At 44.6% G+C, this 14,867-nt stretch overlaps 1 protein-coding gene across 1 annotated transcript in view; it reads right to left on the minus strand.

The window, feature by feature from the left end:
* LOC117444564 (NACHT, LRR and PYD domains-containing protein 3-like) overlaps positions 1–14,867 on the minus strand; it is a 34,247-nt gene that overhangs the window by 17,808 nt on the left and 1,572 nt on the right. The window contains exons 2-5 of the mRNA XM_034080032.2: positions 13,223–13,437; positions 12,194–12,301; positions 4,196–4,303; positions 264–371 (exon numbers count right to left, since the gene is read on the minus strand). Coding sequence (XP_033935923.1) covers positions 264–371; positions 4,196–4,303; positions 12,194–12,301; positions 13,223–13,341 — 443 coding nt within the window. The 5' untranslated portion in view covers positions 13,342–13,437. The remainder of the gene's footprint in view (positions 1–263; positions 372–4,195; positions 4,304–12,193; positions 12,302–13,222; positions 13,438–14,867) is intronic.

The following is a 14,867-nucleotide window of genomic DNA, read 5'->3' on the forward strand; positions in this document are numbered from 1 at the left end:
CCTGCACCACAGCAGGGGTCAGGGTTCACTTGGCAGTTGAGCTGGTTGTGACTTTGATGAAGGCTCAGTCTCCTCCATCAGAAGTGTTTGAGAGATGGTGGAACAGCTTCTGAACAGCCTGAGTTTTCAGGTGGAGTTTCACGGCCCCTCCCACTGTGGACGTTCACAACTAAACACTTTGGACATGAGGAGGGGTCGGACGAGACTTTAAGAACTAGTTTTATTCTATCATAACCGGACTCTTGCTATGAGTTACAGCTTACCTCTGATCAGCAGATGGAGGTCGTTCTTTAAAGCTTATGATGGCGTCCTTCGACCAGTCGCTCTTGAAGGACAGACAGCTGGGGGAGTCTGCTCTCTGCTGCTGGACCCTGAAACAGAAACCGATGCAAGCCGGACAAAAACGGATGACATTTGACCTTTTTAGAGAGGTTTAGCAAAAACACCTTTGGGGTCATTTGGTATATTTGCCATATCTCTGGAACCCATTGGTCGATGTTGGTGATTGACAGCTGTTTTGAACCGTTAGAGCCAATAGAATCGACGGGGGGTTCCTCAATCCACCTAGATATTACCATTGGCAGAGCCCGACAGTAACGGTTGCCAGGTTGCCATTGGCAACCATTCCGAAAAAATGTCAACCACTTCTTGGCCTTTGGTTTCCATCAGTGACAACCAGTTTCTAACATGAAGAAATGAGGACGGCTGAACGTGCACCCCACAAGAGATACATGTTCATTATTTGTTGTATTAAGAGCGATATGTAATTATTGTTGTGACCAGTCGGAACCTGATACTTGAGTTGCAGGTGCATTGGTGTGATTACGGAGCCAGAGGGCCATGCACGTTTACTCACGTGCGCCGTGTGTTTGTTTTACAACGAATGGCGAAGCAAATGAAGTTGTTTGACTGTGGGGTAAAAAGTCCGGCCAACCCGTCAACATCTCAAGAGAATGATCAAAGTGATTCCACTGATAAAGCGCGAGTTGAACCCGAACGAAAGCAAAGAGGAAATGGGTAAAGTCTTGGGAGGCGAAACATATGGTGTTATTTTGCGCCTCTATCCGGAGCAAGCAACGAAACATTTTGAGCATAGAAAACGTTATTGAGCGCGATTAACATTTTTGACCACAGAACATTTTATCTTGCAAACACGTCAATTCTATTTTGAAGAGAAATTGACTCGAGCCCCGTCACAAGCTCCTGCACGCTCTCTCTCCCTCGCTCAACCTCTCCACCCAGTGCGCGCTCAGGCTGGCCTGCGGGCTCGCTCAAGTTGGCACAGTGTTACAAATGTGCCACAAAACCAACCAAATCGGAGCACTCGAGAAGCTCCATTCTGATTGGCTGTTCTGTCTCCAATAATATCTTCTATCTGAGATACGGGAAGAGAGGGATTTTAGGTTGCCATCAAGTTTGGCCAGACTAACACATCTCTAATGTTGAATAAATAAAACACCATTCACAGATAAGAATGAGATATTAATTATTAATGCCATAACTGATTGCATGACAGCTTCTCATTTCTCCAGCATGGAAGCTGTCATACAGAAGTTAAATCCATTTCTCACTTATTCTAAGGAGAGATATTTTGAGTGGGTTGATTTCATTCTGCTACGTTGTGCATTCACTTCCGGTAAAAGTTCCTTCAAAATAAGAGTCCCGATCTTATTACTACCAAAATAAAAGTGCTAAACGAAAACTTTACCATAGAAAATATTGGCATACAAATATAATCACTTCTATAAAAAGGTAACACATGTTAAATATAGTTAGACTTATAAAAGGTAACGTACAGCATTAATAATTAATATCTAATTCTTAACTGTGAACGGTTTTCATTTATTAAACATTAGGAATGTATTAGTCTGGCCAATCCAAGACTTCAATGCTGAAGGGCCAGTGGATCTATGGTGGGGGTCAGCACAGAGGTCAAGACTTCAATGCTGAAGGGCCAGTGGATCTATGGTGGGGGTCAGCACAGAGGTCAATACTTCGATGCTGAAGGGCCAGTGGATCTATGGTGGGGGTCAGCACAGAGGTCAAGACTTCAATGCTGAAGGGCCAGTGGATCTATGGTGGGGGTCAGCACAAAGGTCAAGACGTCAATGCTGAAGGGCCAGTGGATCTATGGTGGGGGTCAGCACAGAGGTCAAGACGTCAATGCTGAAGGGCCAGTGGATCTATGGTGGGGGTCAGCACAGAGGTCAAGACTTCGATGCTGAAGGGCCAGTGGATCTATGGTGGGGGTCAGCATAGAGGTCAAGACGTCAATGCTGAAGGGCCAGTCGATCTATGGTGGGGGTCAGCACAGAGGTCAAGACTTCAATGCTGAAGGGCCAATGGATCTATGGTGGGGGTCAGCACAGAGGTCAAGACTTCAATGTTGAAGGGCCAGTGGATCTATGGTGGGGGTCAGCACAGAGGTCAAGACGTCAATACTGAAGGGCCAGTGGATCTATGGTGGGGGTCAGCACAGAGGTCAAGACTTCAATGCTGAAGGGCCAGTGGATCTATGGTGGGGGTCAGCACAGAGGTCAAGACTTCAATGCTGAAGGGCCAGTGGATCTATGGTGGGGGTCAGCACAGAGGTCAAGACTTCAATGCTGAAGGGCCAATGGATCTATGGTGGGGGTCAGCACAGAGGTCAAGACTTCAATGTTGAAGGGCCAGTGGATCTATGGTGGGGGTCAGCACAGAGGTCAAGACTTAAATGCTGAAGGGCCAGTGGATCTATGGTGGGGGTCAGCACAGAGGTCAAGACGTCAATGTTGAAGGGCCAGTGGATCTATGGTGGGGGTCAGCACAGAGGTCAAGACTTCAATGCTGAAGGGCCAGTGGATCTATGGTGGGGGTCAGCACAGAGGTCAAGACTTCAATGCTGAAGGGCCAATGGATCTATGGTGGGGGTCAGCACAGAGGTCAAGACTTCAATGCTGAAGGGCCAGTGGATCTATGGTGGGGGTCAGCACAGAGGTCAAGACTTCGATGCTGAAGGGCCAGTGGATCTATGGTGGGGGTCAGCACAGAGGTCAAGACGTCAATGCGGAAGGGCCAGTGGATCTATGGTGGGGGTCAGCACAGAGGTCAAGACTTCAATGTTGAAGGGCCAGTGGATCTATGGTGGGGGTCAGCACAGAGGTCAAGACTTCGATGCTGAAGGGCCAGTGGATCTATGGTGGGGGTCAGCACAGAGGTCAAGACGTCAATGCTGAAGGGCCAGTGGATCTATGGTGGGGGTCAGCACAGAGGTCAAGACGTCAATGCTGAAGGGCCAGTGGATCTATGGTGGGGGTCAGCACAGAGGTCAAGACTTCGATGCTGAAGGGCCAGTGGATCTATGGTGGGGGTCAGCATAGAGGTCAAGACGTCAATGCTGAAGGGCCAGTCGATCTATGGTGGGGGTCAGCACAGAGGTCAAGACTTCAATGCTGAAGGGCCAATGGATCTATGGTGGGGGTCAGCACAGAGGTCAAGACTTCAATGTTGAAGGGCCAGTGGATCTATGGTGGGGGTCAGCACAGAGGTCAAGACTTCAATGCTGAAGGGCCAGTGGATCTATGGTGGGGGTCAGCACAGAGGTCAAGACTTCAATGCTGAAGGGCCAGTGGATCTATGGTGGGGGTCAGCACAGAGGTCAAGACTTCAATGCTGAAGGGCCAGTGGATCTATGGTGGGGGTCAGCACAGAGGTCAAGACTTCAATGCTGAAGGGCCAGTGGATCTATGGTGGGGGTCAGCACAAAGGTCAAGACTTCGATGCTGAAGGGCCAGTGGATCTATGGTGGGGGTCAGCACAAAGGTCAAGACTTCGATGCTGAAGGGCCAGTGGATCTATGGTGGGGGTCAGCACAGAGGTCAAGACTTCGATGCTGAAGGGCCAGTGGATCTATGGTGGGGGTCAGCACAGAGGTCAAGACTTCGATGCTGAAGGGCCAGTGGATCTATGGTGGGGGTCAGCACAGAGGTCAAGACTTCGATGCTGAAGGGCCAGTGGATCTATGGTGGGGGTCAGCACAACAATATTCAGGCTTAACAGGTTAAGCTCTCGCTGAGAAAAAACGACTTCCTCTCTCCTGATTATGTGGCCGTAAAACATGCTGGAGAAAACCTGCTGGAACATAAGTTGGCCAAGACTTCATACGGACTAGTTTTATTCTGTCTTAACCGGACTCTTGCTATGAGGTACAGCTTACCTCTGATCAGCAGATGGAGGTCGTCCTTTAAAGTTTATGAAGTCTTCCTTCGACGAGTCGCTCTTGAAGGACAGACAGCTGGGAGAGTCTGCTCTCTGCTGCTGGACCCTGAAACAGAAACAGATGCTTTTGCCAGCTGGAGAGAAACTGATGGAAAATATGTTAAATCTCTTCGAGGCACTTTATATAACAACGTAATGCTAGTGATCGCTTTGTGTTGCCGATGTGTGAACAGATTGAAAAGAACATTAAACATTTAAACCTTCCCGACTTTCTGAGTTCCCTATATCAGCCGGTGGACTGCTCTCTATGTGAAGGACGGCTTTTCAGAGAAAATCCAAAAGACGTGAAGTTTATCTACGAAGCGCCTCGCCTCTCTTCAGCTGCACTCCAGCACCAGCAGTGTGAAGCTAACGTAAAGAATGAGTCTTTAAAGGGTAACGCCAGAGAGTTCATGCAGACTCCGGTCTGATCCTGAACTTCCTGACGGGCAGACCCCAGGCAGTGCGGGTGGGAAACATCACATCCTCCACCCTGATCCTCAACACCGGAGCCCCTCAGGGCTGCGTGCTCAGCCCTCTGCTCTACTCCCTGTTCACTCACGACTGCGTGGCCACACACAGCTCCAACACCATCGTGAAGTTTGCTGACGACACGACCGTCATCGGCCTGATCACCGACGGCAACGAGACTGCGTACAGAGAGGAGGTCGAAACCTGACATCTTGGTGCCAGGATAACAACGCTCCCCTCCGCCATCAATGGGACTACGGTGGAGAGAGTCAGCAGCTTCAGGTTCCTCGTGTCCACATCACTGAGGACCTGACATGGCTGCTTTATATATATGTCTAGATATTATTCTGTGTTATTGTTGGAGGAACCTGTGACCCTGTTTCTATTGCATTACTTACCCACCTAAACTAACTAAGACCAATTCGGCAATGAGTTTAATGTTAGACTATGCACATGAACGCAATGTTAGCAACTGTTGGCTGTGCCAGAACCTGCCAGAATCCGTACATTCTCCCATGTTTAGCCCCATTCCTTTCACGAAAGCTGACTACAGTTTAGTTAGCTGGAACGACATAGCATCCCGCATTGGAGATGATGCCGAGGATTGTTACACTCCATCGTACCCAATAAACTCTGAGAAACCTCTACAATACAAGGGTTTAATCTCGCTCATTGTTGAGACAGTAAATAAAGATTACCTGCCAGAGGGCTTCAAACAGTTGACGGTCCTGAGACTAATATATGTGAAGAAATATATTAACCTAGCTTTTGAATACAGATTCCAATTAGCTCTAGCCCAGACTAATTGCTCGGTTAACTTTACCAGTCCAATATGTACACGGCAACCACACACTCCATCTTTATTAGTTGAGGCTTTGGTAACAGTAGTGCCCTGGTTTGGCTCCAGAACAGTGGACTCAGTTGTGGTTAAAATACATGACTGTTCACAGCCATTACCCTTAGGTAAGTCCCCTACCCGTGACTGCTCTGTCTATGTGCCCCCAGTGGTGGTACATGAGTGGAAGAATGTGTCCATCTGTTTCCAAAATGAAAGAGGATCTCTTACCTCTCCAGATGTGGGACACAGCGACTGTAATACTGTAATAACGGTGCAGTTAGCCAGAACGCCCCTCCCACAGAGAGTTTACTTAGTTTGTGGGGACCGAGCCTATGGCTGTATGCCTTATGACATTTTCTATGGCACCTGTTACCTGGCCTATCTAATCCCTTTAATCCGTAAAGTAAAGGCTGATGAGATTGCAGCTATACTTCCCTCTCCACATAGAAACAGCAGGTCGATTACAAAAGGACAGCGGATGGCTAGTCTATTTTTACCATGGTACGGTATTTATGTTTCTCAGCAGGAAATTGTGGCGTTGTCCAAAGTAGTGGAAAATCACTTAAATGCATCTAACACAGCCATGTTAGCCGAACATAAAGAATTACAGGAGGTTAGGACGGTGGCATTACAGAATCGTATGGCACTGGATCTTCTATTAGCCGCCCAGGGGGGCACATGCAAGGTGATTGGATCTGAGTGTTGTTCTTTCATCTCTGATGCTACTCCTGAGGTAATGGACATGGCTCATGATACCGCCAGGGGGATAAAAGAGTTGCATGAAACTCATGGGTTTACCCTTGGGGATTTAACTGGAACTTTTGGATCGTGGGCTGCGGGGTTGGTTACATTTGCAGTGACCGTTTCAATGTTTATCCTAGTTGTGCTAATTGTGATAATCTGCTTGGTCACTGTAGTTAAACTAGCCATACGAAAGACGACCAAAACCGCCCTCCAGGCTCCACAGACACTAGTAGGATATTCCACAGTCGATGACTCCGTGTTGATGTACGACGCCCAGGTTTCAGATCCGTGGGGCTCAATCACGGCGTCTGCGCCATGGGGACCCCCACAAAATGAATGACAAGTTGATTAAAATTGACACTCAGAATGTAGAAGATGTATATATCTTTTCGGGTTTTTACACTACGCAATAAATGTCTGATTCTTCCTTTTCAGATTTTTGAACCGTGTATTTGACTAAAGTAAATGTATTGATAAGTGCCTTACTTTTGACTAAAGCGTAATGAAGTATACGTGAAGTAATGTTAAAGCTTGAAGACACTGCAATTTTGCAGATGACAGATTAATTGAATCACCACTGTGAAGGTTATACCTTAAACTGTGAATTTCAACTGGACCTTTACAATCCAGATTTTATAACTCAGGTGGATTTCTAATAATCTTACATTTTAAATGTGTTTTTACTATAATGATCTTGAAGCAAATCTTTGAGATGCAAGCTATTTTTGAAAGTTTGTAATTTGATGATTAAGGAGGACTGAATGATAAATGATAAAAGATGTTATTTGGAAACATATATTTTACTGTTTTCTTCTATATTTTTTGGTATGTTTATTTTTGTGCTATTGATGAACGATTTGTCTAAACACTGATGAGAGATGATTTTCTATTACGATTGGCGGTACTCAATCATTCTGATTGAAGGTTTTTTTAACTTTGTTGTTACTAAGTGATGTAATTGATGTATGGAGTTATTTACATATTTTGGTATTTCTACCCGGTCATATGGAGTTGATATGTGGAGCCATTCCTGAACGTTTAAATAGTCTGAATCCCAGGTTATAATGTGAATGTCTTGAAATAGTTGATCTCTTAAGTGGAGACCAAAAGGGGGATTTGTAGTGAAATATTTGTATGTATTCATGTTAGCAAACTATGAAGAAGCTTAAAATGGGAAATGATTTGTGTAAAAACTGTGAGCTGGATTTGGGGCCGGTTGACATGTGGTGTTGAGGACAAAGGAAGATGGGGGAAGGTGAGGGTTTGACTTGCATTCAACTCAGATCTAGGAGATAATGAAGCTGAGCTACTGTGATTGGGGAGACTTAAGATTTGAGGTATTGGTGATATTTGGGCGGCCAATCACTGAGGTCTGAAAGGGTGGATCAGATAACTCCTCCCATTGTTAGCAATGTATAAACACAGGAACCACGCTGTGTTCAGCCTCTTTCCTCTGGCTGGTTCACGTGAGTATCAGGTAAATATGGGATCCCAAAGATAACTGTATTGAATGTGTACTGTATTGATTGTATTGCATTGTCATATTACCATTAAAGTAGATTATTGTTTAACGGTTACTTGTTAGCTCTGGATTCCTTCCTGTATGATAACCAGCTTGTTAGGGACGCGCGGAGATTTGAAAAGCGGACCAGTTATCCCTCAAAATCTCCATCAGTTTCCATCAGTGGCAACCAGTTTCTAACATGAAGAAATGAGGACGGCTGAACGTGCACCCCACAAGAGATACATGTTCATTATTTGTTGTATTAAGAGCGATATGTAATTATTGTTGTGACCAGTCGGAACCTGATACTTGAGTTGCAGGTGCATTGGTGTGATTACGGAGCCAGAGGGCCATGCACGTTTACTCGCGTGCGCCGTGTGTTTGTTTTACAACGAATGGCGAAGCAAATGAAGTTGTTTGACTGTGGGGTAAAAAGTCCGGCCAACCCGTCAACATCTCAAGAGAATGATCAAAGTGATTCCACTGATAAAGCGCGAGTTGAACCCGAACGAAAGCAAAGAGGAAATGGGTAAAGTCTTGGGAGGCGAAACATATGGTGTTATTTTGCGCCTCTATCCGGAGCAAGCAACGAAACATTTTGAGCATAGAAAACGTTATTGAGCGCGATTAACATTTTTGACCACAGAACATTTTATCTTGCAAACACGTCAATTCTATTTGAAGAGAAATTGACTCGAGCCCCGTCACAAGCTCCTGCACGCTCTCTCTCCCTCGCTCAACCTCTCCACCCAGTGCGCGCTCAGGCTGGCCTGCGGGCTCGCTCAAGTTGGCACAGTGTTACAAATGTGCCACAAAACCAACCAAATCGGAGCACTCGAGAAGCTCCATTCTGATTGGCTGTTCTGTCTCCAATAATATCTTCTATCTGAGATACGGGAAGAGAGGGATTTTAGGTTGCCATCAAGTTTGGCCAGACTAACACATCTCTAATGTTGAATAAATAAAATAGATATTAATTATTAATGCCATAACTGATTGCATGACAGCTTCTCATTTCTCCAGCATGGAAGCTGTCATACAGAAGTTAAATCCATTTCTCACTTATTCTAAGGAGAGATATTTTGAGTGGGTTGATTTCATTCTGCTCCATTGTGCATTCACTTCCGGTAAAAGTTCCTTCAAAATAAGAGTCCCGATCTTATTACTACCAAAATAAAAGTGCTAAACGAAACTTTACCATAGAAAATATTGGCATACAAATATAATCACTTCTATAAAAAGGTAACACATGTTAAATATAGTTAGACTTATAAAAGGTCATTTACAGCATTAATAATTCATATCTAATTCTTAACTGTGAACGGTTTTCATTTATTTAACATTAGGAATGTATTAGTCTGGCCAATCCAAGACTTCAATGCTGAAGGGCCAGTGGATCTATGGTGGGGGTCAGCACAAAGGTCAAGACTTCAATGCTGAAGGGCCAATGGATCTATGGTGGGGGTCAGCACAAAGGTCAAGACTTCAATGCTGAAGGGCCAGTGGATCTATGGTGGGGGTCAGCACAAAGGTCAAGACTTCAATGCTGAAGGGCCAATGGATCTATGGTGGGGGTCAGCACAAAGGTCAAGACTTCAATGCTGAAGGGCCAGTGGATCTATGGTGGGGGTCAGCACAGAGGTCAAGACTTCAATGCTGAAGGGCTAGTGGATCTATGGTGGGGGTCAGCACAGAGGTCAAGACTTCAATGCTGAAGGGCCAGTGGATCTATGGTGGGGGTCAGCACAAAGGTCAAGACTTCAATGCTGAAGGGCCAGTGGATCTATGGTGGGGGTCAGCACAGAGGTCAAGACTTCAATGCTGAAGGGCCAGTGGATCTATGGTGGGGGTCAGCACAGAGGTCAAGACTTCAATGCTGAAGGGCTAGTGGATCTATGGTGGGGGTCAGCACAGAGGTCAAGACTTCAATGCTGAAGGGCCAGTGGATCTATGGTGGGGGTCAGCACAAAGGTCAAGACTTCGATGCTGAAGGGCCAGTGGATCTATGGTGGGGGTCAGCACAGAGGTCAAGACTTCAATGTTGAAGGGCCAGTGGATCTATGGTGGGGGTCAGCACAGAGGTCAAGACTTCAATGTTGAAGGGCCAGTGGATCTATGGTGGGTCAGCACAGAGGTCAAGACTTCAATGTTGAAGGGCCAATGGATCTATGGTGGGGGTCAGCACAGAGGTCAAGACTTCGATGCTGAAGGTCCAGTGGATCTATGGTGGGTCAGCACAGAGGTCAAGACTTCGATGCTGAAGGTCCAGTGGATCTATGGTGGGGGTCAGCACAGAGGTCAAGACTTCAATGCTGAAGGGCCAGTGGATCTATGGTGGGGGTCAGCACAGAGGTCAAGACTTCGATGCTGAAGGGCCAGTGGATCTATGGTGGGGGTCAGCACAGAGGTCAAGACTTCAATGCTGAAGGGCCAGTGGATCTATGGTGGGGGTCAGCACAGAGGTCAAGACTTCGATGCTGAAGGGCCAGTGGATCTATGGTGGGGGTCAGCACAGAGGTCAAGACTTCGATGCTGAAGGGCCAGTGGATCTATGGTGGGGGTCAGCACAGAGGTCAAGACTTCAATGCTGAAGGGCCAGTGGATCTATGGTGGGGGTCAGCACAGAGGTCAAGACTTCGATGCTGAAGGGCCAGTGGATCTATGGTGGGGGTCAGCACAGAGGTCAAGACAACCCACATTTGAAAGGGAGACAACGGATGACCAAGAAACTATTGATCTGTGAAGAACAACAGCTGCACTCCTGGTGTTTAGCACACCAGCCATTGAGGGTGGACAGGTTTACGACCACTTAGGTTTCAAATAATTCTGTTAATTACTTATTGTAAAGCATTTGAACATTCTTTTGTGTCACATGTTCATTATTAACTGTATAGTATCTTAATTATTTAAAATATAAGGTGACTAAAAATGGCAACCTTATTTTCAGTTTTGGCAACCAAACGCTGATGCCTGGTTGCCTGGCAACCACTTTTAAAAGTTAGCGTTGAGCCCTGCCATTGAGGAGTGAGAGTGAAGCGCACGCAGTTTGCCCAAAACCGGACGCTCTGCTACACTCCATTTGTAAAATACGTTTATTGCCATAAATGTTGTGATGGATTATCAGTAATCATTTCAAAGTGACACAGAGACATTGGATTAACCTTCAGCAGCGTTTGTATGCGTTCAAATGCCCTTGAACACAACCTTTGATCAGAAAACAGCAAAGGTAAGACGTATGTGCCGTTTGGCTCCGTAAAGTGAAGTGTCTGTTAAATGTAAGTTGTGTCCTGGCGGGTCAAAGAGCCTATCTACTGCCCAAACCAGTCATTCACATCTCTTAAACATCTGCAGAAACAACATGCTGGGACGAAGCTAGTAGCTAAGACCACAGAGACTCAGCCGACGCCACTCCACCTCCACCTGCACCTAAGCAGCAGCGGCTGGATTTTAACCGAGGGACTGCTAGCCAGGGAAAAGTCGATGAAGCCATTGCACGGTATGTTGTAGAACACATGCAGGCTATTGCTACAGTGGAGTCACCCGCGTTCAGGGAGCTAGTTAGCATGATAGCATGTCCGGGCGGCACACGGCATATGAAACGGAACACTTTTTCCAACTACCTGGAGAAAGAATGTACAAAAATGTAAAGCCAGCTAATATCGATGCAATCCAGATCGCATATAATGCATGTCAAGTTGATCAACAGATTGTATTATTCTCCAATGCAATAACAGTACTGACATGAAGGCTCTAAGGGCATTAATATAATGGGAGCCCTTTTTTAAGTAACTAAAACGTTACTTTTCACAGTAACGCATTACTTGTTGGTGTAAGTAATCAGTAAAGTAACTGAGTTACTTTTGAAATGAAGTAACTAGTAATGGTAACTAGTTACTGGTTTTCAGTAACTAGCACAACACTGGTTGTCTTTCCTGGCTTTCGCTGCCGTGAGTTTTGGTCGCACAGTCATGATACTTTTCTATTAGAATCAATATGATTTGATATCTTGTTTGCAGATCCGATGAATATACAATATTGCTACCGTAAGTTATTATAGTGCTAATTCAGACGCCCGGCGTTAGACTTGTGTTTTGTTTCGGTACAAATGTTTCATATCGTCAGTTAGCTGAGTTTCTTCCCGTTAAGTGGGTATGACACATTAGTAGGTTGTTAAATGTTAAGAAGCCCTGACACACAGTTCCGTGCCGGCGGGGGCCAACACAACAATATTCAGGCTTAACAGGTTAAGCTCTCGCTGAGAAAAAACGACTTCCTCTCTCCTGATTATGTGGCCGTAAAACATGCTGGAGAAAACCTGCTGGAACATAAGTTGGCCAAGACTTCATACGGACTAGTTTTATTCTGTCTTAACCGGACTCTTGCTATGAGGTACAGCTTACCTCTGATCAGCAGATGGAGGTCGTCCTTTAAAGTCTATGAAGTCGTCCTTCGACCGGTCGCTCTTGAAGGACAGACAGCTGGGAGAGTCTGCTCTCTGCTGCTGGACCCTGAAACAGAAACAGATGCTTTTGCCAGCTGGAGAGAAACTGATGGAAAATATGTTAAATCTCTTCGAGGCACTTTATATAACAACGTAATGCGAGTGATCGCTTTGTGTTGCCGATGTGTGAACAGATTGAAAAGAACATTAAACATTTAAACCTTCCCGACTTTCTGAGTTCCCTATATCAGCCGGTGGACTGCTCTCTATGTGAAGGACGGCTTTTCAGAGAAAATCCAAAAGACGTTTATCTACGAAGCGCCTCGCCTCTCTTCAGCTGCACTCCAGCACCAGCAGTGTGAAGCTAACGTAAAGAATGTGTCTTTAAAGGGTAACGCCAGAGAGTTCATGCAGACTCCGGTCTGATCCTGAACTTCCTGACGGGCAGACCCCAGGCAGTGCGGGTGGGAAACATCACATCCTCCACCCTGATCCTCAACACCGGAGCCCCTCAGGGCTGCGTGCTCAGCCCTCTGCTCTACTCCCTGTTCACTCACGACTGCGTGGCCACACACAGCTCCAACACCATCGTGAAGTTTGCTGACGACACGACCGTCATCGGCCTGATCACCGACGGCAACGAGACTGCGTACAGAGAGGAGGTCGAAGCCTGACATCTTGGTGCCAGGATAACAACGCTCCCCTCCGCCATCAATGGGACTACGGTGGAGAGAGTCAGCAGCTTCAGGTTCCTCGTGTCCACATCACTGAGGACCTGACATGGCTGCTTTATATATATGTCTAGATATTATTCTGTGTTATTGTTGGAGGAACCTGTGACCCTGTTTCTATTGCATTACTTCACTGTATCTGTGTATATGACAAATCAAACCTTTGACCTTTGGACTTCCTGAAGGTTACACAGAAGCTTTAACACCGACAACAACTGACTTCATATCAAACGGCTTTTAGTCAGTTTGAGTCTTACCCGCCATCAGCAGATTGAGGCTCCATTGAGCTCTTGGAGGACACAGGTCCGGGTCCGGGTCCAGGTTCAGGTCCGGATCCAGGTCCGGGTCCAGGTTCGGGTCCAGGTTCCAGGTCCATGTTGTTGGTCCTCACAGTGTAATCTTTAGGAGGAAACCACTTCCTGTCGCTTCCTCTTTGCCTTTCTTTGGGATCACACTTCACTTCGATTGGACTCTGAAAATAAAATCTCCACATTTATTAATTTTTAAATGTATGTCTTTTATATTTAAACATTAATTTGCTTTATATTACCCCTTGTATTTATAATTGTTTCATATATTATTTATATTAGATTACAATTTTTATTTATTTCATGATATGTTTCCACGATTCCTGTTTACACAAGTATTTTAATATTATTTATTTTAATGATAGCCTATGTATTTTATTTCATGCTCCTTTACTCTTATCTCTGTTTACTATAGATTTGAATTGTTCTTTAGTGAACAGCGTTCCTGTGAATGAGGCTGCGGGGATCTGGCGCCCTCTGGTGGCCAATCTACACATGTACATATCATTATAAATCATTCCTCTTTATATTTCACATGTACATATCATTATAAATCATTCCTCTTTATATTTCCACATGTACATATCATTATAAATCATTCTCTTTATATTTCCACATGTACATATCATTATAAATCATTCTCTTTATATTTCCACATGTATATATCATTATAAATCATTCCTCTTTATATCTCCACATGTACATATCATTATAAATCATTCCTCTTTATATTTCACATGTATATATCATTATAAATCATTCCTCTTTATATTTCCACATGTATATATCATTATAAATAATTCCTCCTTATATCTCCACATGTACATATCATTATAAATCATTCCTCTTTATATTTCCACATGTATATATCATTATAAATAATTCCTCCTTATATCTCCACATGTACATATCATTATAAATCATTCCTCTTTATATTTCCACATGTATATATCATTATAAATCATTCTCTTTATATCTCCACATGTATATATCATTATAAATCATTCCTCTTTATATTTCCACATGTATATATCATTATAAATCATTCTCTTTATATCTCCACATGTATATATCATTATAAATCATTCCTCTTTATATCTCCACGTGTACATATCATTATAAATCATTCCTCTTTATATTTCAACGTGTATATATTATTATAAATCGTGTACATGGGACCCAGCCCACTGTAGTGGACATGTTGTTGACATGCATCTCCTTTGACTCCTTTGAGCTACCCTATCAGTCCCTGATGTGCTGCACAGAGGACATCCTGCTCTTTCCAGTGATGTCATTGGTTAAAATTGCATGCTGGGAAGTTCCTCTGTCTTTTCATCCAAAATGGCTGGCATACCAAAACACATGTTACAGAAGCAGGAGCAGGAGAAGTCACATATTGTTGAATAATTGTAGTTTTTACCATGAAAATCAAATATGTTCTTGTTTATTAACATATAATTAGTTCTGAAAGCAATTCAATAATTCAAGTTTTCAAATAACAGCTCTTTTATAAATGTCCATCCTAGTGGACGTCAGGACGTCTTCATGGACTTTATGACTCAATATCGTTGCAGGAGGCGGAACTGAAGCAGAC

This window comes from Pseudochaenichthys georgianus, unplaced genomic scaffold (genome assembly GCF_902827115.2).
Source record: "Pseudochaenichthys georgianus unplaced genomic scaffold, fPseGeo1.2 scaffold_830_arrow_ctg1, whole genome shotgun sequence".
NCBI classification, from domain to species: domain Eukaryota; kingdom Metazoa; phylum Chordata; class Actinopteri; order Perciformes; family Channichthyidae; genus Pseudochaenichthys; species Pseudochaenichthys georgianus.